General features: G+C 39.4%; 4 protein-coding genes across 4 annotated transcripts; all 4 read left to right on the top strand.

Moving 5' to 3' along the window:
• Positions 1 to 5,429: 5,429 nt before the first annotated feature.
• On the top strand, positions 5,430 to 7,875 carry EV154DRAFT_573825 (uncharacterized protein; the record flags this gene model as incomplete). The annotated part of the gene is made up of 6 exons (XM_051606409.1): positions 5,430 to 5,630; positions 5,700 to 6,167; positions 6,225 to 6,647; positions 6,765 to 7,103; positions 7,163 to 7,326; positions 7,389 to 7,875. 6 exons carry the CDS (start codon positions 5,430 to 5,432, stop codon positions 7,873 to 7,875), a joined length of 2,082 nt encoding a protein of 693 aa, XP_051453966.1.
• Positions 7,876 to 12,899: 5,024 nt separating this feature from the next.
• Positions 12,900 to 13,094, top strand: EV154DRAFT_392083 (uncharacterized protein; the record flags this gene model as incomplete). Its single annotated transcript, XM_051595127.1, has 1 exon — positions 12,900 to 13,094. A coding segment is annotated over one exon (195 nt), but the record flags the coding sequence as incomplete, so codon positions are not given.
• A 767-nt stretch (positions 13,095 to 13,861) lies between these two features.
• Positions 13,862 to 14,209, top strand: EV154DRAFT_427204 (uncharacterized protein; the record flags this gene model as incomplete). Its single annotated transcript, XM_051596343.1, has 2 exons — positions 13,862 to 14,004; positions 14,068 to 14,209. Coding segments are annotated over 2 exons (285 nt in total), but the record flags the coding sequence as incomplete, so codon positions are not given.
• Positions 14,210 to 17,236: 3,027 nt separating this feature from the next.
• EV154DRAFT_554573 (uncharacterized protein) lies at positions 17,237 to 20,003 on the top strand (the record flags this gene model as incomplete). The annotated part of the gene is made up of 7 exons (XM_051605205.1): positions 17,237 to 17,697; positions 17,760 to 18,035; positions 18,086 to 18,328; positions 18,384 to 18,908; positions 18,965 to 19,067; positions 19,301 to 19,872; positions 19,959 to 20,003. The coding sequence occupies exons 1-7, from the start codon at positions 17,617 to 17,619 to the stop codon at positions 20,001 to 20,003; spliced, it is 1,845 nt and encodes a 614-aa protein (XP_051453963.1). The 5' UTR covers positions 17,237 to 17,616.
• Positions 20,004 to 26,768: the final 6,765 nt, after the last annotated feature.

Genomic DNA, 26,768 nt, shown 5'->3' with positions numbered 1-26,768 from the left:
CCCGCCTCTTGTCTGACTCAACCTTAGTAAACCTTTTTCCGATCATCTATTACTTCATATCCCAATCCAGTTTTCCCGCCCGTGTCAAATCAGAGATATTCCCCGAACCATCTAATTATTCAATGTCAACTAAATCCAGCCTGCTATTACTCGTCGAATCTCAATTACTCATCCTTGTCAAATAATCTGCTCATGATATCTGTTCCGTAAAGTCCCTTGTTAATCTATAATTTAAACCCATCGTAACTTTCCCCATGTATAAGAAATAGTATAAATAGATGCTAGTTATTTATTAGAAAAACGTTATTCTGCATCTTAGTCCTAACCCCTCCCCCTTCTCTGAAATAAACTTCTTTATTTATCATTTTTACTCTGACTCTCGTGTCACCAAGTAGTCTTCTTTCTGTTCTTGTTCTGTTTCTGACACATACCATTGTTCATAAGCATCATAATATTACAAGCAATAATCACGCGTTTGTGAAGACACGCCACGGTTAAAAACAAATACGTAAGAGAAAGAAAAGCGACCTAAGAAAGTTGGGTTGCGTGACAAAATATCGTTCCGCAATGACGTTTGTAAATTATTGCACCAATCAAATTGACAGCTTATGTCCGGATAAGCTAAGCATTAAAAACATTTTTTGATCTGAACGATATATAAACCAAACACAATCCCCTGAGTGCACTTTATCAAAATTCTTTATTTTATTATAAACAACTTACTTTAATTTTAAAGCACTATGAAAAAAACACCTGGAACAAATAGGTTCCGTGCAAAACCTGCTTTACAGCCTCAGGAGCAAACGTGTGTGTTATGTAAATACAGTACAATTAATCGACACTCTTTTAAAGTGCATCAAAGATCAGGACACCACTTAGAACTTCTGGAGGCGATTCAGTCCAATCAAGGATCACTACCTGCCAATGACATCCAACAACAGTAAGTGAGCGTCTTCATCAATTTAAAAATAGTCAGTTTGTACTTATCATTATTATTTTTAGGAATACCTCTGACGAACAACCTACTATCCCGCTAAGCGAATCTCGTAGTTCTGATATGGAGTCCATTGAAAGGTAAAGTTATTTAAGGCTGTTAAATATATTCAAATTACTTACATCAATATACATTAGACCAATCCAACCTGAACGCACTGCCGAACCATTGTCTGAACCTGCAAATAAATTTGACGAAAATCAATATGATGATTATGATGGTGACGGTGATGATGATGGGCGTGATGATGGTGAAGAAGAATTCGATGGTGGTAATGCCTTTGACCATTTCAACAATGATTTTAACAACGGAGGGGAATCTGATGATGATAGCGAATCTAATGAACCTCCCGTTCCTGTTAACGACGTCAACAACGGCTCTAATGGTGATGGTGGTGATGGTGGTGATGGTGGTGATGGTGGTGATGGTGGTAATGATGAATATCTTGATTTGAGTGGTGATGTCAACGATAATCCAGCATATCCTTTCAAAAATGAATACATATTGCATGCCCTTCTTTTCTTCAAGTCTGGTAGCTTTGAGTATTCAGAAGTCCAAATCAAATCAGTTCTTGATTTTGGTAAATATATGGCTGAAATTGCAATCAAAGAGTACAGAGCTCAACTAGCTTTGGATCCTTCTGATGTTATTTATGATTTCCGTGGTTATCCCACTCCCCACAGCGTTTCCAGATTTCACAAATCCAAGAAAAGTTGTATACCTTGTTTTCCTCATGCTCCCCATTGTGCGAAAGATGATAACGGCGGACTTCTTGTCGAACCTACTGAACCTGCCACATCAACTAGCACATCTGGTACTGCTACAGCCGCTGACGCCTCTGCTCCTGCTCCTGCCTCTACCTCTGCTCCTGCCTCTACCTCTGCTCCAGCCAATACCTCTGCTCCTTCCACTGTTCCTGCTGCAACAACAGATACAACTGCTTCTGTAACGTGCGATCGGACTTAAATGTTCCAAACCTTAATTTCATTTCAATATTTTTATTTTCGAAATCGTGACATGGTGCCTTTTTTTTTTTTTGAAATGTCTGAAGGTAGGCTTGTACATGCCAAGATCCTTGAAAATAGAAGCTCTTTAAACTCAGTCAAAAATAAAGGAAGAAAGAAAAGTTTATTAAATGTTTTCATCAAAAGTTACCTTTCGATGTGAAAGGTAACTTTTGGTTACAAATTTGTAAACATCACCAGCCACCTCTCTACCGTCGTCACACTTGCTGTAGGCATCAATATAATTCATGCATCGCTGAAAATACCGTTTGATTTTGGCGACATCTCCAGCCTTGTTCAAAAACCCGGGAATTTTGGCCTCAAGTGATTTGAATGTGTAATCACAATGAAGACGAGCCTCTCTTTTAGCTCCACCCCAATACATCTCAATCCAATTACATTCACAATGGTACTTGGGGTAGAGTTCAAAGATGTGACCCGCCTTCTCCACTGTTTCTTGAAGCGCCGTTTTTTGGGCAAGAAAATCTGGACGACTGGCTAAAAAATGCCTAGCACAGCACATAGATTTTCTGCCCGGGAAAGGATTCTTGCAATCCACCTTCCAATCCTTCCCCTCTAAATCAGCACCGAACCATTGCTTTCTTTCAGCAAGAATATTGCGAATACCTGATTAAAAAATAAATAAATTATCTCCTAGCTTTATAACATAATCAATTATTTACCTTTAAAGTACCTTGCTTTACGAGTAATTGTTTTCCCCTTTCTGTCTCTAAGGGTACTCACCTTCTCAAAAAAAAAGTCCTGCTGTAAAACCTCTCCGCTAGTCAATGTAACTGTCGTAGGACGAAACTGAAATTTTTCAGTTACTGGCCATATCTTCTCCTTCAATGTCATTCTTGAGGCAACCAGAGCATCCTCAGCAAATGCGGAATGGTTTGAGCTGTTGTCAAACAAAAATACACCAACGCAATTGGGATGGATCAGCTCAAAAAGCTCAATTGCGTCATCTTTGAGTTGCTCGACCATGTGTTTATAGGTCCACCAACCTTCTCTATCACCACCGGCCTTAAAGTACCTTCTTGAGGTCCAAGCGCCACTCTTCATCGTTCCATGACAAGGGCACTGGAACTCACTGATCATGATGGAAGATCCAGGCCCATTTTTACGAATGTAGTTTTCGTCGCTAGTAAGCCAGAAGTCGCTTTTTCCATCGTTTGCATAAAAAGTGCTTTCATCGTGGGTTACAAAAACATTCTTCTTTTCACCATCTTTCAAAACAGGTTCCAATACCTCTTCTTGGTTGTCACCTTGGTAAAATTCAGAACGCTCCATGTATTTTAACATGCGTTTACTCCAAGCTTGTCTATATTCGACGACATCAGGTCTCTCGTGACCATCGAAAAAAATAGCCTTTTTGTTTTTACGGTAAGAATAGCCCCATTCGTAAAGATACCTGGCCACCGTAGTTTTACCAACGCTTCCAGTAACACCGAGAGTGGCAGGAATAACGTCCTCGTCGATAAATTTTTTAATATTATCTACTGTTCTGTAATTGGCAGTAGTCTTCTTGATCATATCCAAAACCTTGGTCTTAACGTCGTTATCAGCTAAGAAAGAGACACGTTTAGCATGAACACCTTGACTATGGTTGGACAAGACTTAATTTTCAAGGTATTCATTTGCCCACTTGATAATTGCTTTATGTCTGTAAAATTTGGAGCAATTGGGCCAAAGAGAATTTGCTGATTTCTTAGCTGCCTCGTGTTTTTTCAAACCTTCCAATCGGTTTTGAAAGTATTGCTGAACAGACACATAGCGGATATGATTGTATGAATCCACGTTACTACCATCGAGCGTTTTGTTCATTACTGGCTTAGCAATAATTGGCATATTCTTGAACAAAACTCTAATTTTTTCAAGCTCTTTCTTGGTATGAGCCACGTACTCTTCTTTTTCTTCAGCGCGGGCGTCGTAAGAAATAGTGACACCAAAATTCAAAATAGTATTAGCAGGTTCGACAGTCTTTGCTTGCTTTTTTTTTCTCCAAATGGTTACTGCTGAAGTCTTATTGTAATGACCATTTCTAGGTCTTTTGGAAGATGATCCATCATCGAAAAGTGCTTCATTGATGTTTTTTGGTGTGGCAATACGCTCCGTATGATTGAGAAGGTCGTTGGTATCCTCTTCCCAGACAATCCAATCTTCTTCGACAGTTTCAGCTGTTTGTTCCATAATTTTACCAGTTGTATCTCTTAATCTATTGCGATTTGCTAAAGTTCTTTTACTAGGTGCAGGCATTTTGATGTAGTATGTAGTACAATAAAATAAAAAAGGTTTTTTTCTGGTCAAGAAATTTAAACGCGAGTTTTGCCGAGTCGCAGTATAAATAATATCAAATCCCTGTTTTACATCATGTTCGAAATGTTAGTATATGACATAAAAAGCTGCTTGAAGTCTCCCCAAATAATGTTAATATATGCTTTAACAACATTTCACAAGTTTTATTTTTTTGATATCTTTATTTTTGGAGCTTCTGAAGGCTCTGCAATGATTGATAACCATAGACGTCTCATAATTTGTCCAATGATGATTGATTTTGAGTTTAAAATAGACGGATAACAAGAATGTCACTTTTTTACGAACAACGTATAATAAGAATGTTTGAAGAACCCCAAATAATATTAATGTATGTTATATTAGTATGCATCTACTTTGGGTTTTTTGATCCGATAATTTTTCGAGCTTCTGAAGATCATTCAAGACTGACATTCAGGCCTGGTTTTGTTTACCCAGGGAAAAAATTAAGACTACGCCTCTCTTATAAATACCGAAAAAGTAACAATGCATTTGCAATCAAATTGAAAAGGAAAGTAGTAATCCAATTCCCCAAATATCGTTCCTAAACATATAAATATTATTGACCTTCTTTCCGTTTTCAAATATATTTATTTTTGGGCCTTCTGAACGTCTTTGAATATCTTTTCGAAATTAATCCGATTGTTATGACTAAAGCCGGAAATTCAAAAGAATTTGACAGAAAATACTAGAAACTTAGTAACTGTAGGCGCTATATTATTCGTTGTTGTATGTTACACTAACTGGGATCGGTATTTAAATTATTAACACACATAGACCATATTCTTTCAATATTTCCCTCCTACAGCCAGGTCCCAGCCAAAAAATTTAAAAACCGACCAACTTTGAGAGTCTTCAGACGACTCAAAATTAAAGATATCAACTTCGACCTCCCCATTTTTTGTTCATAAACATCTACTTACAATAAATGGGGAGGTCGAAGTTGATATCTTTAATTTTGAGTCGTCTGAAGCTCTTGAAAAAATGTCTAAAATTTTGGAACATTTAAGTCCGATCGCACGTTACCCGCTGTTCCTGTTGTTGTCGCATCAAAGCCTGACTTGTTTCTCAATAATGTATCTGAACACTTGCGACTTCTCGTAGGTAATCCCTGTATGTCTGGTTTCCTGTCAGATCTTCCTGATCGAACACCTAACCAACGAATCAAGCTAAGTCAAGGTGAAAAGTGGAATTGTGATAGATTGTTTGAGCATCCCACGATAATTACTGGTCCAAATCTTCAACTCTGGGTATGGGATATGGTCTCTTTGCTGTCTGAGAGCAATATTCCTCTTCGTCATCGCCAATATTTTAAAGTGGCCAAGATATTCCAAATATCAAAAGTTGTGAACGTTGATTTGTATCCAATTTAACCCGATAATAAGCTTGGAATGTGCTGTCTATACGACATCCTTCTCAACTATCCCATAACCGACCTTGACATCAATAATGTCTTTCGTGCCGAACATGAATCCTTCGATGCATTTACCAGCTTACAACATATAAATGGTGACGATTATCATTGTCCTAGAGATGTTGTTGCTAATACTCGATTGATTCGCGCTCATCATGACATGATTGATACTGGTAATAAGTACAAGCGTCCACTGCCCATTAGATCACGTATAAGAAGCATAAATCCCAATTCGCCAAACTACCAGGTCGTTAGAGTAATTCCGTACAACCTTTTCTCTGATAATACCAGTGGTAATTCCACATCAAAATGGAATTGTTTCGATTCGTGGTCGATGAATCCTGCCGCTGTTCCTCTTAGTGTTGCCAATCATTATTTAAATCAATTTTTTATATATGGATCAAATCGTCGTACTGCTATGGAACAGTTGCCTTCCCTTGTCCCCGATTTGAAGAAACTGTAAACTGGTCTGCCGATGTTTGATGCTATTTTCAAGGAAGAAGTCTTTGTTGTTGCTCCTCTTTTGTTTATCAAGGCTGACAATCCTTGTCATGCCGAGGTTTCTTGTTTGAAAGCTTCAACAGCTACTTATCCGTGCAGAAAATGCTTCTGGTGTCGACATGCTGATACTTTTGATCCTAATAGAATTACCACGGCCGAAGAACACATGTCAGTTCCAAACGATGACTCGGATAGTACGGATTCCTCGATACGTGTTCGTAACAGACAGGGTGATTATATCATGGTCGAAAACTTGATGGACCTCGGCTTCAAGGAAACCTCTGGCAAAAGGATTTTGACGTTGTCTTCTTCGGATCCTAGCAAGGATACATCGGTAGAAATTCTGCATGGCCTATGTCTCGGTTTAATCAAATACACGTTCAACAAAGCGGCTGATTGCTTTTTCAACAAGAAGCAGGTTGATCGCATTAGTTATTTGTGTGCATAGTATGGGTCTAAGGCTTTTACCAATTTGTCGACGCATCTCAAAGGATACAAAAGCTCTCTTGGAAGAGACTTCAAACTTTTGATTCAGATGCTCCCAATTGTTCTCAGAGTTGCTCGTGACCACATTGATTTCCTCAACATTCGTAATGATCAATTCCACCGAGTGGATAACGTTATTAGTACTTTGGACAAGCTTGTTGAGCTTTACTCATTGTGTTATAACTGTGAAATACATACCAACGTTTCTGCCTATCTCGATTTATTGCGTCAATGCGTTAATGATACTGTTATTGCTCTGGATAACCTTGATCGTACCGTTCTTCCCAGTAACCGACGTACTCGTGGAGAGCCAGCAACAGCAACGACAACTGTATCAGTGCCCAGTCAACTACTTTTGAAGAGATCTATGGTCTTTCTGATGAACAATGTAATGGTGCTACGATTCCATACGCCAAAACTGGTGGTCCTTTGTGTAATCGTTTAAAGACTCATTTGATAGTCCATTTGGTAGAGGATTGTCTTCGATTTGCTTCTCCTGTGCTTATCGCAACTGAAAAGAACGAGCAATTTAACAAACGCATTAGGGCAATTGTCATGAAGACCAACAAACAAAACGCTTCTCGTGATTTGGCTCTTATTAACGTCGTGAGGTAAAGCTGAGAAGTATTGCGATGGGTCTTGTTTGGGATAACGATATGAAAACTCGTGGTAGTCTGGTCAAAGCGTTGTTCGATAGGTACAGTGAGGACATGTACTATTCAGCTAATCGGGAATTCGGCAGTACTGAATATATTGCTCGAAAGAAGATTGCTTTGAACATGACGGCTATTCTCGATGTTGACTTGGATTCTCTTGGGGCGCGTCGTCTGCTTGGAAAGGTCGTAAAACGTCGCGGCGATCAGGCTATTGTTGAGGTGCATGAACTTGTTCCCAGGCCAGCCTTCGTGATTCACGATGACAGTAGCCTCATTTCTGTCTATCAAGCTGACGAAGGTGGTAATCTCCACACCAAGAAAACTGAAGAAATCTTGGACTTGCTGAAGTATAAACTGACTGTGGTGGAATTACTTGACATGTCTCAGGAAACTGAGATTGACACTGTCAAGTATTCTCTTATCAACAAGTGCAAGTTAGGTACTTTCTGGTGGCTCCATAACACTAATCGTTATTTCAAAATGTTAGAAAATGAAAGAAACTAATCATTTTGTTTTTTTTACATGTCCTTTTTTCAAAAAAAGTAAAAGTCTCTTCCATTTTGTTATCCAATAAAAATGCTTAGCTGCACGAATCGCTATCCTGACCCCCATAAAAGACGCTAAAGTAGTTTTCAAGGTACACAAAACCATCATACAGTTGTTTATTTTGTAACATCTGGCCTTCGATCACGTATTTTGTTTTTTCGCCCAATCGCAAAGTTTTATTTTTTTTAAAAAAATTCTGACACGGGAATTTACTTTTTGGTGCAGAATTTAAGAAATATTTAAAGTTTTCAACTCGTTGTGTATATACCTATGAAGCGCTGTTAACCGGATCCATAACTTAATAATAACAACAAACAGAAAAATAAAAATGTTTGGAAAGTCTCCCTATGAATCAGTATGTGATGTCATTACACAAAATACGAAAACTTTAAACGATTACGATACTTTGGATGGCGCTGTATTTACGTTTTTGAAATCCAACGCACGTTTAAAGATGTTCTGATAGGATTTGGGACTTACCTTATATGTCAAATTAACTATGATAATCCCATACAAGCTTAGAATGCTTGAACCATTCTTGAACCGTTTCGAATTGTTTATAATCTATTTCGGTTGTTAGTTAAATGTAATCAGCGAACCCGTAAGTGTCGGATCTGTAGTGATAACGTACCAGAATTCCCTAAAGTATCGCATAAAAACGGATAACGGACCGAGTGCCCTGAATTCAACGGATTTAGAGGGATAACGGACCGGAGTACCCTAAAGTCAACGGATTTTGAGGGATAACGGACCGGAGTACGCAAACCTATTGGATCTTGACGGATAACGGACCAGAATTCTCAGATTTTTATGACTTAGGCTGCTCACATCAAACAAGATATATGGAGATCTTAAATAGGAGATGTACTTATAAAATCAAGTTTCGTTTTGGTTTTTTGTTTTTTTAAAAACAAATTTCGTATCAATTTGTTTTTCTAAATTGAATTCTTTCAAAAATAATGTCGCCATAATTTTTTATTAATTCACTGCTTAAAAAAATCTATGGGTTTCGAATGTGAAGCCTCCAGAAATGATCGGTCCTAAAATAAACTACTAAAATGCCAAAAACAAAATAAAATTTTAATTACTGTTTCCTTACGTTAACTTTTCTAAAATGAACAATCAAAACAACAAGAATAACGCTATCAATTTCCAATTTATTTAAGTCACAGATAATGGTGCAGGTTATGGTACCAACCGTCGCATGCTACTACAGTTTGAGAAGAAGAAAAGGTTCCTGTCGTCTTTCCGCATACTGCTCCCGTATCCCTGCTACACCTGCTACTGCCACTGCTAATGCCACTGCTGATGCCACGGATATTCATACCACGGATGCTGCTGCCACTATTAAGTTTCAGATAGTGCTAGACTCGCTCAAACTGGAATTCAGCCATTACCTTTGCTCTGATTGAATTGTATGCTGTTTAGAAGAACCGGTTGGAGTCCACTCGTACGCTAGCCGAACGAAATGCGTTGTACCGTGCCCTTGTTTCACTCATTTAACACCAACAACAGCACCAAGGGAAGAAGACCTTTAAGTGCATCGGGTCTAACTGGTTCTGCTCTTCGTGCTGGTTTCATGACATCGCAATGATAGGTTCAATGCAACGGGTACGGCACCGATTGAAAACTGGGTTTACCATGATGCGATAGAGAACCCCACCAGTCAAATGCCCACCGTAATCCCACACACTGTCTATACCTCTCTTGCTGGAGAGACGATAGATAATCGTAATGAAGTTGCGGTGCTAGAGGAGTAAGAGCCTGTTAAAAACGATGGTGCTGGGAGGGTGAGACTCGTGGGGGTGCCAGTTAAGGTAGAGCGGTAAACCGAACGATCGAGCATCTGGTCACCTCTATGAATGAGATTGAGGCAAGTCGTTTTGAGCGTGGGAGCCGGAGCGTAGAACGTTCAATAGACATCTTGCTTGTTCGACAACGTTTTTTTATGAGAAGTTTGATTCCATGGGGAAACGGAACCAGGCGCAGTCTCGCATCGCTGAGTAGATGCAGGCCAGTCTGGATATCTAGCGCCAGTTGCTGATGGTAATGAATGGGATTTCGGCTCAAGCAACAACAACGCCACCAGCTACAATGCGTTTGAGAACGGTGACTACAATTACACCAACAACACCAGCCACTACTTCCGCCCTGATATCCATGGTATTCTGACGCCTATGACTATCAGTTCAACAGTACCTCTGCCAGCAGCAACAGCGCCTACAACAAACACCGACGCCAAAAACACCATCACCAGCAACATCGTCCTTAACAGCACCCTCCCAAAAAACACCTTCCGCAAGAACATCTTTCCCAATAACACCTTCCCCAAGAACACTGCCTCCATCCCCTCTGTCCAGTCGCATGGCGATTGATGGCAGTGTCAGACGGTTTTCTCCTGTTCTGTCAGACGTGCTTGAAATCACTTAACCTTCGTCCGATTAACATAAACCTCAAAACAACGACTAAAATATTTTTGGCATTTTTTCAAAAATAAATTTGTATTGTTTTAAAAAAATTTAGTTCTTAGCAAATTTAAGGAAAAGCTGCATTAAAGATGCGCAAGCGGGCACTGTTACAGATAACACATGTATCACCCTGCTCTCCAGCTACAAGACCAGCAGGCTCAAGAACCACACCATCGAAACCTATCTCCCCTCTTGCCTTACATGCATTGTGTGGAATAGCACACGACCCGAGGATATTATTGATATCCAAATTATCATACACGTAAATATGGAATTGTGTGAATCTCCGCCGATGAACGAACTTACCAAAAGTTCTTTCAATGGCCATTCTTCTGGTTGAAAGCGAATAGTTGAATAACCTCTTGCGCGGACCCGGAGACATTCACTTTCAGGGAATGGTATAACCAAATTGACAATGGTCGGATATGCTGAATCACGTAGAAAATAAAATCCTTTATTGTAGTAATGCCCAGGATTGTTCATGACCTTCCAGCTGATATCACTGGAATTATAAGCTGAGGCATCGTGACCTCTGCCTAGTGTATTCAAAGTAAATTAGTTTCCAACTCTCATATTTATACTGGTCATTTAACCAGAGTCTCCTACGCGAATGTAAGTAAACATTCAAGTGTCGTCACAAACAGCGGTAAGTTTAATGGTGTAATTGTTTTTTATGTCACGGAACCCTGCTCCATAAGCCGCTGGAGTTGACTTATGAATGGTAACGTTTTTGCCATGAATAGCACCAGTTGCATCACGAATACTCACACCAGAACCTTTGTGGAATCCAGCAGATATAGCACTCACCATGGCTGAATTGGTAGACCAATCAATCATATAGCTAAGCACATCCTTCATGGCCTTCACGTTAGGCCTCGTGAAATTGGTATAGCTGCCATACGAAACACCATACAGGACATACATGTTTCTATATCAAAGATGATAATTGGCCATTCTCAAAAGACAGGTAGCTATCTAAATGTAGATAGGAACGTGGTTAGGTGTCTTAAAATCAAATTCGGGATGAGTAGACAACCTGTTGACAAGCCAATTGAAAGAGTCTTTTCCCATTTGATATGTGGCACAGAAGCTATCTACTAGGTTTTTGTCGTCGTCGTTGAGGTTCGGATGTTGTACCTCTCAAAAAGTGTATCTTTCAGACACTCTTGTGGCACCCACACCGACAGTTCGCGTTCTGGTGATAATTGCCCCGGTCATAAACAAAGGCAAGGAAGTAATAGCCATTCCAAATGCACTCGAGAAATCGGCAGCAAAAAAGTCGTACTGCAATTGCTGTTCTCTAAGCAAATGCACATTACTGACAGTAAGGTGCAACAAGTCTACAATTTCTTGGTTCTCGGTAGCAATGCTATCACTAAATGCATAAATAACAGCTTGTCGTTGTCTTTACATTTCGAAGAGGAGAAAAATTTGTTGGCGAGTTTGAGAATTCATTGAGAAATTAAATTGAAACAGAGAAAAGGAGAAAAGAACAGGCAAAACAGGAACAAACGAAAAAACATCTTGCCGATATTTTAGTACAATCGAATTGCACTACAGTGCATCTATTTTACAATGAACAATTTTCGTTAAAACGGACATTTTCAGAACTTAAAAGTCGGATTTTTAGACTGGTGATTTTCATATTTTTGACAGAGAAATCTAATTTATCGCGGGAAAATGTTTAACCGGGATATAAATCCAATGGATTTTTATGAATTTTTGCACTGTAAAACACCTCCCGGACACCTTTGGGTCTCCCCACTGTAAATGGCCAATTTTGTTTTGCCATCTGTAAAACATTTTGTGTGAAAAAAAAAATCCGGCTCTATTAGTTTGTGGAGAACTCTCTAATAAAGAATGTAATAGAGCCGGATTTTGGATACCTGTTGAATTCATCGAGGAGATAGAGTTTTTATATTTTTTGAAAAATCGGAGCCAAAAATTGTTCATTGTAAAATAGATGCACTGTAGTTCCAGGATAATATTTATTATTATTTTTTATATTTTTTTAAAAAACCAGTTTTGGAAAAAGATTGACCTTCAAAAAAAAACATTTTTAAAAAAAAACAGCGCTTGTCCATATTAGTACATCTCCTATTTAAGATCTCAATATATTTTGTTTGATGTGAGCAGCCTTATCCTGATGACTATTTGGAGGTCACTGGTTTTGTTCTACCAGATTTCCGCTATGGTCAGCAAGCATATTTAATCGAAGGAGCAAAGATCTTTACATCTTATAGCAACAATTTTCATATGCGTTTGGGAAGTCATCTTGGACAAGCTGTCAATCATCTACTTCGTATTCGACAAAGAAAAGCCGAATTAATTGCTTATAGAAGACTTAAAAGATTAAATGATGCACTGATAAAATCTGAAGTATGCAGAGAAAAAACTGAGCCGGCGACAAGATTTGAGGAACTTAAAGCTAGAAGGTTACCTCAAGATTTTGTATTGAACGGAGAGCAGTTCGGGGACCCTATCTACAATAACGCTCTTGCAATTCTTTGCCCTGTCCTTACCAGTTATCCCGTTGACTACCGATTTCGTGTGAATAGCATTTGTTACGATTCCAAAGCAGAACATATGCGGACTTTTTACGAACTAGCTTTATCATTTATTGATATAGAAGTACCTGTGTTAAATTCCTTCCCATTACGCCGTTCTTGGATTCCTTGCTACACAACCATCGAGTCAAAAAAAATTTGTCAAAATAATCTTGGTCGTCGGTGAACCAATCGTCAAGATAAGATAGCACTTTGGTGTGAAGTAATTAACCTAAACTCGGATGCACTCAAACACCACGAAAATGGAGAGTTTTAGTTTAGAGAAACTATTCAAACGGATGGAGTAGGTGTAACTGTGATCAAGAAAAGAATGGATCGTGAAAGCAGATATACTGCTCGTTTTGCTGTTATGGTTGAATCAATTCAGTACATTTCACAAGAGATTGCTCAAGAAACTGTTGGAAAATGTGTTACAATTGATCCGGGACGAAGAGATTTGCTATTCTGTGTGCATGAAAACTCAACGGCAAACAATTCGAACAAGTTTCGATTTACCAAAAAGTACCAAGACAAGTTTGAAAAGATCAAAAAATACGGTAGAATCCGTGAAGCAGTGGAACCCGCTAGAGTAGGAGCCCCTGATAGGCTTTTGGTTAATTATGATTCCTTGAATAGAGATGAATTTGAACAGTATCTTGAAAACAGGTCCAATACGACAGGCATCATCCAAAGGCACTAAGTCAACTTCCGAACCAACCATCGTACTGCTCATCCCTTGCACAGAACATTGCGGCTATCTGCGTATGTATGAACATAGTAAGGAAACGAGGATTTTATTTCAAAACTAGATAAACAGTTTGGTCTCGAAGCCGTTTATGTTATGTGTAACTGGTCATCTTCTATTACAAGATTCTATGAGCGGTCCGAGGCCTTGGATTCCGTCGGTTGCTTTAAAAAGCTGCAAAAAGGTTGTACTTGATTGATGAATTTAGAGCAAGTCAGTATTGCCCAGCTTGTGAACGTAAAAGTCTTGAAACGTGTCGGATGGCCGATAACCTGCGCCCTCATAGACGAAGAAAAAATCCTCGTGGAATCAGCCATGGCCTCTTAAGGTATGCTGATTTTACTTGTTTATAATTGTTTATCGAATAATTTTTGTTTTGTTCTTGTGACAGATGTGCAAATCAGAATTGTAGAGCTATGACTGATAACACAAATATAATTGTTCCTCGTCTGTGGAATCTTGATAAGGAGCCTTGCTTGGACATAGTTGATATTTTTCGGTCACTTCGGACTGGAAATGGCATTCGCCCATAATTTCGACGTGTATAGGTTTCCCAGAACCAACGGAGAAGAGCAAGAACCAGAAATGAAGAAGTAAACGTTAAAAATGTACGTCGACGTCGCAACTAAAATTTTCCACGCCTGTTATCACAGGTCAACTATAGATACACTTAAGTGGCAAGCTAATTTTTTTTCCGAAGATAAACTTAATTTTTTTACTTTGTGAACGAATTTTTTTTTATTTGTGAACGAATTTTTTTTTTACATTTTGATCTAATATTTTCTAACAATAGTATACTCGTTGTGTTTTCAAGAAGAAACACCAACTTCATGTTAACCGGCGTAAACTTCAACTTATGCACTGCGGCATTGTTTGAAAGAATAGCCACTTATCTACCCTCTCGACCAAAACCAATATCCAATTTTTTTGATGTAAACCGAGAAGATCTCAGAGGTCATCCACGCTTTAGGCGAGTGATGATACTCCACGTAACACCGTGTACCAATAGCTGTCATTGATGTCATTTTGGGGGTTTTTCTTGTTGCAAAGAGGGTTTGTTGTGTTTGTAGGTAAGTACAATTATAAGGCAGTATACTGGATTTCCCACCTCCTTTTCCAATAAATGATTAAATTTTTTCCAAAGTCAGACGCTAATTTTTCCAAATGTGGTTGATAATTTTTCCAAAATGCTACAGTTAATTTTTCCAAAAAGTGTTTTTATTCTTTCCAAAAAACGTTTACGCTAGAATGAGCATCGACAATCTTATGAGCGACATGTCCCTGGATGAGGAGCTGGATCTTACAAGTGAGGTGGCTTATGTTAATCTGTAACAATTGAATAGCACTTTAAAGAAAGATGACATGGTCATGGGCATGGAGTGTGACGATGAGCTTGCTGAGGAGTTAGGCTTGGTCGCTGATGACATCGTAACAGACGAGGAAGACGACGAAGAACTTGTCACAGAAACATCAATCGAGACTGAAGCCCGAGTGAATAATTTTTGTGAGACTCACCTGAATCAACCAGAACTAAAGCTGAATTCGAAGGGGAAAAACCTTACCGAAAGTATACGGACGAACAGATTGATCACTTTATTGATTTGATTGCTTCTGGGGAGAGTGTAAAATCTGCGTGTGAAAGCACAGATATTGCATTATGGTCAGTCTACAAATATAAGAAAACTTATAAGAATCACCCTGAGCATGGACTTATTCGCAGAAAAAAGAGATGAGCGAAAGGGTCTTTATTCAAATTAAAACAGCATCATGCCGAATGGATTATCAGTTATATCGACGATAAACCCACAGCTGTCCTAGAACAAATTAGTGAATCCTTGTGTAGAACCTTCGAAACTGAAAATCTGTCCATAAGTCGATCTGCTCTCCACAGATTTATGCGGGTTTATTGTGCTTTATCAATGAAGAGATTAGAAAAAATTCCTGCCAGGAGAAACCATATAGATGTTATTGAGCAAAGAAAACTCGCTGTAGAAACATGGCTAGCCCATGAGGAAATGGATTTTCAGAAAAAGTACGTTTTTATAGATGAGGCCGGGTTCAATGTTAACATCACTCGCAACAGAGGATGGTCTAAAAGAGGAACACCTGCCAAAGCCATCGTTCCATCCGCACGAAGTACATCAGTTACAATTTTGGGTGCTATTTCAATTGATGGTGTTATAGATATTTCACTTAGAAAACCTACATCATCTGTTGCCACTAAGAAAAGAAAGGTTGACGGTAGAGAGGTGAAGATCAATGGCCGAGTGGGCACGCGGTCAGAGCACTTCCTTACGTATTTAAGCAGCATGATGAATTGCTTGGACCGAAATGGGCTCCATGGCTACTATCTTGTAATGGATAATGCACCTATACATAAGCCAGCTGCAATTCGAGAGCTTATTGAAAATAGAGGATATAAATGCGTTCATTTACCTCCTTATTCTCCGTTTTTAAATCCTATAGAAGAGTTTTGGTGCAAAGTAAAGACAGGTATTAAAAGGAACCCTTTGGAATCAAGTGATCCTTTAACACCGAGAATAATGGAGTCTGTTACCAACGTAACAATGAACGATTGCCGCGGATGGATTAAACATTCGGTATCTTTGTTTCCTCTTTGAATTGCTAAGGAAAAGATGTTATAATAACATTCACAAAAATTTAATTTTGGAAAAAATAAAGAAATTTTTTGGAAAAATCAGCTTTAGCCTTTTGGAAAAATTATCAACCACATTTCGAAAAATTAGCGTCTGACTTTGGAAAAAATTTAATCATTTATTGGAAAATGAGGTGGGAAATCCAGTATAAGTAATTTGTGACTGTCTATAAGATTGTCTTTGTTATGAAATAAAATGAACAATTATTTATATAAAAAAGACTATCTGCTGTGCCACTATCTTTAGTGTATCTTTGAAGTTGTTATCATATTCCCAGTGTGTATCCTGTTACCTTTAAGTTCTTATTTTGTAAATATGTTACACTGTTACTGGCTTGTTTAAGTATTAAAGCGGTAACGTGAAATAAAGGGAAAGAGTAGAGATTAAGATAAAAGTTCTTAAAAAGTGAGCACCGGACTATAAATCGTCAACTAAGATAAAATAAAATATAAAGATATAAAAGGGAAATGCTACGACGAATCAGTTATCTGTGTCTTCGAAAGAGTATAGTAAAATACAACTATTAAGACTATTCAGTGCTGATTTATAAGAAGGGCTTTCGTACAATTATAGTAGTTATATATATTCATAATGAAACCAGGCTAATATGAATAGACTAAATCAGATTATAGTAAAGAACAAACTAAAGATTTTATTAAATAATTTTATGGTCCTTTTATAGGAAAAGAACCAAAAAGCAGTCAAAAAAGAATAAGACATCTGAGGTCAAAAAGGACCAACAGAAGAAGAAAAAGGTGGTGTAACAACACGTGGCATTGCTGTCATCCTAGACACATCGTACTTGCATATCTTTAGTAAGCATTAGTCACTGTTTTCTTGTAACCTTGTGATATGATAGTATAGCTATCTATACTGGGTAATTGATTCCTTAATCATTCTTAGGGCTCTCACAAGCAACAAAATTATTTTTTTAAAGATCCCGATTAAGGACTTTATTATTTTTTTTATTTATTTTTTTTTTTGTCAAAGGTTACAATTTTGCCAAATAGATGAATAAACAATTAAACGGATATATATAGAAGATTAGCAATAACATCGAATTTTCTTCAGTGGCAAAATTTTTGAAATATCCCAATAAAGGATTAAAATCCAACGACCCCAGAATCCTTCTATGAGATGAAAAATCAGCCAAATTGGACTACTGAACTCACAAATGTTTTCTTTTTATTGTTGTTTTTTTTTTATAAAAGGTTTTTTTTTTGTGATCCTCTTCATTTTCTTCACCAATTTCATTATCCAATTTTATCTAAAAAAAAAACAAAATGACTTTCCATAACTACACCAGCATTAACTTCGTCAATGGCTACAACCCTACCACTCCTGCCGTAAGAGGAAGACCTATGGTAAACGCACCTGCTCCTGCTGCTGCTTCTGCTCCTGCTGTTGCTCCTGCTCCTCAACTGAGCCTTCTACCGAGCCTTCTGTTGGTTCTTCTGTTGGTCCTTCTGCTGTTCCATCTGGATCTGCAAACGAACCCTCTGTTGAAACCACTTCTTCTTCTGGACCTGTTCCTACTAATGAATCCGTTCCCACTGCCCAGTCATCTGCAGCCACTGGATCCGTTCCTGCAACTGGATCAATGCCATCCGCTTCTTCTGGACCTAGTTCAGCCGGTTCTTCTGATCCTTCATCTTCTGCTGCTTCTGCTGAGAATAATCCTGTTGATGAGCGTTCTCCTCAGGTCAACACCAATCTTAATTGGGATCTGCGAGCACACATGTATTGATCGAGTTGTTCCCTGAGTACATTGTAAAAGTCGGTGTTACTCGTACACCTCAAGCAAAGTTAAGTCTGACCAAAGCAACAGAGGATGCTTTCAATGCCAATGGCGCCATCAACGGTAGAAGAGACATTGCAGCCATGAAAACCAGAAGAAGCAGCCTTTGCAGTACATATCAAACTAGAAGAGATGCTGCCAATGCTACTGGAAGAGCTCCTCTTCCATATAAGGAATTTCACGATTTGAAGGAGCAGGTAACATCAAGAATGTCAACCATGAATCCACCTTTTTCGTACAGTTCCCATTCAGGAGAAACTGTGGATAGCCGAGGTAATTTTCCTGCTGGAAGTCCGAGGTCGTGCCGGTGTTGATGATGATGATGATCAAGAAGAAGAAGGTAGAAGACCTACCCAACGCCCTCGTTATGTCAATACCTCGACATGGTTCATGGCTGGTCATTTGGAGGCTTTGGAAGACCAAAACCGAAAGGAAAGAGCACGAGACCGTGAAATTGCCAACGAGCGTAGGGCTGTCGATGTGGCACATATGGACCGTGTGTATGCCCATACCATTGATAGAGATGTCTTTGACCGGGGTATCTTGCGTGATACAATGGTTTTGAGACGTCAAAATTCTGGATGGCAAAGAGACGCAAGCTTGGCCATAAACCGCATGGTGGATTTGTTTGCTTCTTCTCTCCCTCGTCCCGCTCCTTCTCCAACGCCTGCTCCTTCGCCCACTTCCGTTCCTTCGCCCACTTCTACCCCTTCTCCCACGTCTGCTTCTTCTCCCCCTCCCCCTCCTAACAATTCCCCTCCTGCCGCTGATCCTTCAGTTAATAACAATTAAGTTTTTTTTTTATAAATTTTTTTTCTACTTATCCAGTAAAGTTTCTAACACCTTCAGTTCTATGTGTCATCAATTCATTAAATACATTAGGTGCTTTCAAGATCGGAAACGGAATATATATAGCCCATTTTTTATACAAAAATAGTGAAAAAAGTCTCTGAAATGTAGCGCTAAATTTGGGCAAAATAATACATATACATATAAGGAATCAAATAAAAACATGATCAAAGTGATCTTGTTTTCAAAACAGTTTACTTGAAAAGGAAATGATAAATAACGAACATCTTTAAATCCAGTGTTTTTTTATTTTTATTTTTCTTTCCAATTAATTTGTGAAATACATTTTATCACTTACCTTACTTTGAACAATAACGAAGCTAATAACAATGCCCCCAACAACGTTCGTGGTCGGGGACGCGGTCGTGGAAATGGACGTGGAGGCAGACGTGGACGTGGCAGACGCGCTGGCACTTTTGTGTTTGTTGTCGATCCTACCGTTCAGCAAAACACCATTCCTGTTAACAACGGCAGCACCGAAGCTGACAGTAACGCCAACGTTGATGATGACGATGAGCCCGAACAATTATCTTCACGGTCCTACAATGTATGGCCTGATGTAGCTATCTGTATCCTCCTCGAAATTATGGCTGGTACCTACAGCTACTTGCTGAGAAGAAGCGATACTGCTTTAAAGCAGCTTATCTGGGTGCATTCGGCTGCTTTGCTGAAGGAAAAGTTAGCTGAAAATGCTACCACCGATGTAATCACGGCTTTTTGGACAAACTTTAGTGAGACAAGCATGCAAAGAAAGTGGGCAGACATGAAGCAGCGTTTTACCAGAGTAAGAAATGCAGCAAGAGAAACCGGAGTTGGTGGAACTGTTCCAAACATGCCGTACTACGAGGAAATTGCTAAGATTACTCAGGATGATCCAAGCATCCAACCTGAAGTGATTTACGAAAGCATCAACATGCAAGAGAGTGGTATTCGGTCTTACAGACGATTTAACGACGACAATTTGATGAATGCTATTAGATTCGAAGGCCCCGAAACAACTTACTTGGGACCTACAGACGTTGATAAACTTGTAATTAAAAACGCATTTGCTGATCGATATCCTGTCAGATATTCTCCCAACATTGAAGGACCTGCAGTGCCATCATTTATGAATCAGCATCCGCACCTCCACCACCAACAACAGCACCTCCACCCCACCAACACCAGCAACAGCATCAACCCACCCAAAACCAACAGCCTTACCAACCTCAACACCAACAACGAACAACCAACACCAACACCAACACCAACACCAACACCAACACCACACCACATCAACCCAACACCAACACCAACACCAACACCAACACCAACACCAACACCAACACCAACACCAGCACCAGCACCCAGACACATCATATCCGCAGCACCACCAACATCGACAGGCACAACACCAACACCACCACCTTCATTCACACCTCCACCTCCATATACATCTGCACCACCTCCACCTCCATATACATCCGCACCACCTCCACCTCCACCTTCATCTGCACCACCTCCACCAAGATCTGTCCGTACATCGAGAAATAGTCGAACTTCTGGTGAGCAGTCTTCATCAACTCCCGATCCTATTGAAGCTGCTCGTCAGTTGTCAGACGAGCATATGGCACGTGCCCGCCACCCTGGTGTAGAGATGATGGATCGCATGGCATCATCGCAAAGGGAAGATCGAGAACAAAGACTTCTCGATGTTGATAACATGCTGCAACGTATCAGTCGTACTCGACAAATTGCATTGGAAGATATGCAAGCAAGACAGTGACAAGATACCAGAGAGAGATACCGTATGTTCGAAGAAGTAAGAAGTAGACGAGAGGCTGACATGGAAGAGCAATGGACGTAGACGTATGTCTGATATGGAGACTATCCTGAATAGATTTGCAGCCATTCGAAGAGGTGATACTGATACCAATCTTAATGGTTCATCTTCTACTGACAACAATAATTAATTAAATAAAATAAAATTTTTAATTCATTAAAACCTTTTGAAAACTATGAAAGTCTATCTGTTCCCCTCATGATATCGTTTCTTCTTAAGATAGACATTGCCTTAAGACGGCGCATCCCGGCTGCGTCGATGGTAGCGCTGGTACCATCAAAAGGAAGAGGAGGTTCAAAATTCACCTCGTTTTCATACTGGTTTCGGCGATCTGCATCCACAAAACCCTCGAAATCTAATCCTCCATCCAGCACTGCCTCTTCAATGTCATTTTGATTTATACAAATGTTGTGTAAATCACAGCAAGATATGATAGTTTTGGCCATTCTATCAACACTAAGCATATACAAATGCTTCCAAAGGAATCTCCACCGGGATGTGAGTCCACCAAATGCATGTTCTATTTTTATGCGAGAACTAGAAAAGATTTCATTGAAAATCTTTTCTTCTGAAGTGCTTTCACGTCGGCCATGAAATGAAACAATGAGGTTTGGCAGCAAAGGGTAAGCCGAATCTAGGTCACATCATTAATAATTTGTACACTATGGTATGATTAATGAGTTTACCTCCCAAAATATAAGTGTTTGCGGGAGACCATCTGGCCGCATCAAACAAAAGTTTATGATAGATCACACTGCTAGTAAACACTCGGGCAACATGGTTTCTGCCTTAATATAATAACAAACGGTAAGCTGCTATATCATGTTTATCCTTCCATACGAACTTACCAGAATGCTCAGTTTTTACGTACATAAACCGAGTACGGGCATCGCATATGACCATTAAGTTATAGATGCGTGGCTCTTTCTATCGACCTAGGCATTTCCGTTAATTGCTGGCTTTTTAATGACGACCAGCTTGCCATCAATCGCACCTAGTACACCAGAAAGTCTCGTGGCATCAGGTCCACCAAGTTCTGAAAACTCACGAGCATTGTATAACGCTCTATCTCTGTCGTCGATACGCCACGTTATAATTTCGGGAGTAATCTCCAACATGGAATCAATAAATCTGTTTGTGAAATTATTGAACGATCCGGCAGTTACTCCAAGATGTGTTTTAGCAATGCGATAACCAAAATGGGCGTTGGCAAATCTCCAAAGCACACACGCAACTTGGACTTCCACAGAGTATCCACCTCGCAAAATTGATCCAAGATAAGCAGAACATCTACTTAAACGATTGACGAGCCACTAAAAGGTACTCTTGTTAACGCGATAATGGGCTCTATAACTGTGGCGGCTGTTACGATCATCTGACAGGTTAGGGTGCATGATTGTCCAGTAACTTTCATACATGTCCATACGCTCGGTTCTAACAACCCTTCTGTGGACTTCTCTGGTCATCATCCAAGGGCTGCTTATAAAAATATAATAAAAAATGTCATAGTTGACAAGAGTGGTTGCATGTAAAATTGTTTCCCTGATCCAAAGTTCAAACAAGGAAACGACATCTTGGTTGCCTTGGGTGCGGGCAAAGTCTGCAACAACGCGCTCTTCGGCAATGGCTACCTCTTGTTGAAGCATTTGCTCTTCCAAACCGTACTCTTCGTCCATTGCACTAATTTCGTCCACCAAGGCATCGAAATATTGATATTCGTCTTCGAAATGTTCAGCGTCATCTTCCATCCAAAGTTGTTCTTGCATCATGTCGAAGAAAGTTTCGTGAATTGGGTTCATGTTAAATAGTTACTTTAAAAAAATTAAGATAAGCGAAAAGGAAATATTTTATTTTTTATTTTCTTTGATTTAATAAAATCACGTTGGTCCTTTAGTAGATTCGAAAGTGAAAAGCTGTCACGTCATCACCTGATCATTGAGTTTTATTTTATTGTCTAATTTAAGAAATGGGGCACACTCCCAAAAAAGGCTCGATCACCATTCCGAATTTTACATTGAGAGCACCTATTTGCTCTTCTAGTACATCCATTTACATTTTGAGACGATTCATTTTCTACATTGGCAGCACCACGACCTTCCATCGGACTATCGTCTGTAAATCCAGGGTCTCGAAGATCAATGCAAAAGTTGTGTAGTATACAGCACGCTGTAATAATTTCGTTTACATCCATTTGATCGTAGACATAAATGTAGTTGCTAGCGAATCTCCAAGGAGCAACCAAGACACCGAATGCTTTTTCAATCGCCATTCTTGTCGCAGAATGAACGAAATTAAATGTACATTTTTTGAATCCGTTATGCATTGACTTTCAGGAAATGGCGTGATGCGAGTAGGCCCCGAAGGGTACGCAGAGTCACCGATGATAGACGTATTGTCTGGAAAGAACGTTTCAGGATTTTCAAGAATATCGTAATATATGTAACTGGATCTGAAAGCAGCAGCATCGTGAGTTCCTCCTAAGAATAAGTAATGTGTTTAGTTTTGATTTTAAATCCGTTAATCCATAGTTACGGTACCTGAGTCGCCTACCGAGATATATGTGAATCTCAAGTTAGGGTCACAAACAGCCGTTAACTTAACAGAGTAGTCATTCTTACGATCACGAAATATAGCACCAAATTCGTCTGGGGAAGGCTTGTGGATCGTAAAGTTTTTTCCATCTACAGCACCGATAACACCGTTTAGTCGCTGTCCATTATCACTCCCAAAACCGTGAGCTACAGCTCTAGCCGCTTCAAGATCAGTATGCCAAGCCAACAAATGACCAAGCCTTCCCTTGATTGCCTTAAGTGTCCTTCTGGTGAAGTTATTATAACTACCATAGGAAACACCTAGAAGCATGTACGCTTGACGGTATCCGACATGGCAATTAGCCAAGCGAAATAAGGCCGTTGCGACCTGAATGTAGACAGGAATAGCATTGGGAGCAACAAAATTAAACTCTTCATGGTTGGACAATTCATTCACCAAATTCTCAAAAGCGTCTTTGCCCATTCGGTAAGTCGCACGATAACTATTTACTTGATTTTCGTCGTCGTCATTGAGGAAGGGGTGTTCCAAACTCCAGAAGTGATATCTACGAGTTTCCCTTCTACCGTCGGCGTCGATAACTGTTCTCGTTCTTTCAACATATTCACCCGAAAAAAACATTGGCAAACTGGTAATTGCAATACCGTATTGGTTGCGGTAATCGTTTGCAATAAAACTGTATTGGAGACGTTGTTGTCGGTAAAGTGCAGTATTGTCTGATTCCATAATCATTTGGATATCGTCGTCCATACTCTCAGCTTCTTCGTCGAGTCTAAATAAAACTTGTTGCAATTCAGCAATTATAGTAACAATTTGGGATGGGTTCATTTTGGTTTTTCTAAAAATAAAAAGTATGTAGGAAAAAGGGCGAAAAAAAAAGTCCGAGAAAAATAATAACAGTTAGAATAGCATTTTGATTGAACTTTATTTTTTAATCGTTCAAAAAGGGTCATTAAAAAGCAACGTCATGGATTTTGGAAAAAGCTCTTTTTTGGAAGTCTGAAGTAACCTTTCACAAAAAAAAAAAAAAAAAAAAAAATAATAAAGTCCTTAATCGGGATCTTTAAAAAAATAATTTTGTTGCTTGTGAGGGGCCTTTGTTTCTTTTGTCCTCACCATAATAATTATTCTGCTCTGCTCTTGCCCCGATCCACTCCTGACAGGCCCACTAATTGAAAGACTTATCTTGTTTAATTTTGTTTATAGCTCTGTTAAATACACCAATTCTAAGATCAGTATCCAAAGCAATATACCATTAGAGCAGCATTGCACTAAACAAAAATGTGGTAGACTCAAAAATGGGTTACATGTTTGGAATAAAAATGTTTCAGTAAAGGGTATGACAAAAAAGGGTTTAACATCTTATAAGAATGATAATAGCTTATATATTCCTATGAAGCGCTGTTAACCGGATCCATAACATAATAATAACAACAAACAGAAAAAAAAATGTTTGGAAAGTCTCCCTATGAATCAGTATGTGATGTCATTACACAAAATACGAAAACCTTAAACGATTACGATACTTTGGAGGGCGCTGTATTTACGTTTTTGAAATCCAACGCACGTTTAAGGATGTTCTGATATGATTTGGGACTTACCTTATATGTCAAATTAACTATGATAATCCCCATACAAGCTTAGAATGCTTGAACCATTCTTGAACCGTTTCGAATTGTTTATAATCTATTTCGGTTGTTAGTTAAATGTAATCAGCGAACCCGTAAGTGTCGGATCTGTAGTGATAACGTACCAGAATTCCCTAAAGTATCGCATAAAAACGGATAACGGACCGGAGTGCCCTGAATTCAACGGATTTTGAGGGATAACGGACCGGAGTACCCTAAGTCACCGGATTTTGAGGGATAACGGACCGGAGTACGCAAACCTATTGGATCTTGACGGATAACGGACCAGAATTCTCAGATTTTATGACTTTGGCTGCTCACATCAAACAAGATTATTGAGATCTTAAATAGGAGATGTACTTATAAAATCAAGTTTCGTTTTGGTTTTTTGTTTTTTTAAAAAAAAATTTCGTATCAATTTGTTTTTCTAAATTGAATTCTGTCAAAAATAATGTCGCCATAATTGTTTATTATTAATTCACTGCTAAAAAAATGTATGGGTTTCGAATGTGAAGCCTCCAGAAATGATGGGTCCTAAAATGGACTACTAAAATGCCAAAAACAAAATAGAATTTTAATTACTGTTTCCTTACGTTAACTTTTCTAAAATGAACAATCAAAACAACAAGAATAACGCTATCAATTTCCAATTTATTTAAGTGACAGCTAATGGTGCAGGTTATGGTACCAAACGTCGCATGCTACTACTGTTTCAGAAGAAGAAAAGGTTCCTGTCGTCTTTCCGCATACTGCCCCCGTATCCCTGCTGCACCTGCTACTGCCACTGCTAATGCCACTGCTGATGCCACGGATATTCATACCACGGATGCTGCTGCCACTATTAAGTTTCAGATACGTGCTAGACTCGCTCAAACTGGAATTCAGCCATTACCTTTGTTCTGATTGAATTGTATGCTGTTTAGAAGAACCGGTCGGAGTCCACTCGTACGCTAGCCGAACGAAATGCGCTGTACCGTGCCATGTTGCACTCATTTAACTCCAACAACAGCACCAAGGGAAGAAGACCTTTGAGTGCATCGAGGTCTAAGTGTTCTGCTATTAGTGTTGCTTTCAGACATGTCAATGATAGGTTGAATGCAACTGGTACAGCACCAATTGAAAACTGGGTTTACCATGATGCGATGGAGAACCCGACCAGTGAGATGACCACCGTGATCGCACCCACTGTATATACCTCTCTTGCTGGAGAGACGATCGATAATCGTGGTTAAGTTGCTGTGCTAGACGATTAAGTTCCGTCAAAAACGATGGTGCTGAGAAGGGTGTGGTTCGTGGGACAGCCAATTAAAGTAGAGCGGTCAACCAGACGATCGAGCATCTGGTCACCTCTATGAATGAGATTAAGGCACGTCGTTTGGAGCATGGGGAGCCGGAGCGTAGAAAGTTCACCAAATATGTTGCTCGTTCGACACCGTTTTTCGGTAAGATGTTGGAGTCCATGGAGAAACGGGACCAGTTGCAGTCTCGCATTGCTGAGTAGATACAGGCCAGTCTGAATATCCAGCGCTAGATGCTGATGGTAGTGAAAGAGGATTTCGGCTCAAGCAACAACAACGCCACCAGCTACAATCCGTTTGAAAAAGGTGACTACAATTACACCAACAACACCAGCCCCTACTTCCGCCCAGATGTCAATGGTATTCCTGACGCGAATGACAATCAGTTCAACAGTACTTCTGCCAGCAGCACCAGCGGGTACAACAACACCGACGCGAACAACACCAACACCAGCAACATCGTCGTCAGCAGCACCCTTCCCAACAGCAT

Source organism: Mucor mucedo (genome assembly GCF_025094135.1).
Source record: "Mucor mucedo strain NRRL 3635 chromosome Unknown EV154scaffold_104, whole genome shotgun sequence".
Taxonomy (NCBI): Eukaryota; Fungi; Mucoromycota; class Mucoromycetes; order Mucorales; family Mucoraceae; genus Mucor; species Mucor mucedo.
This window is presented reverse-complemented; position numbering and strand designations above follow the sequence as displayed.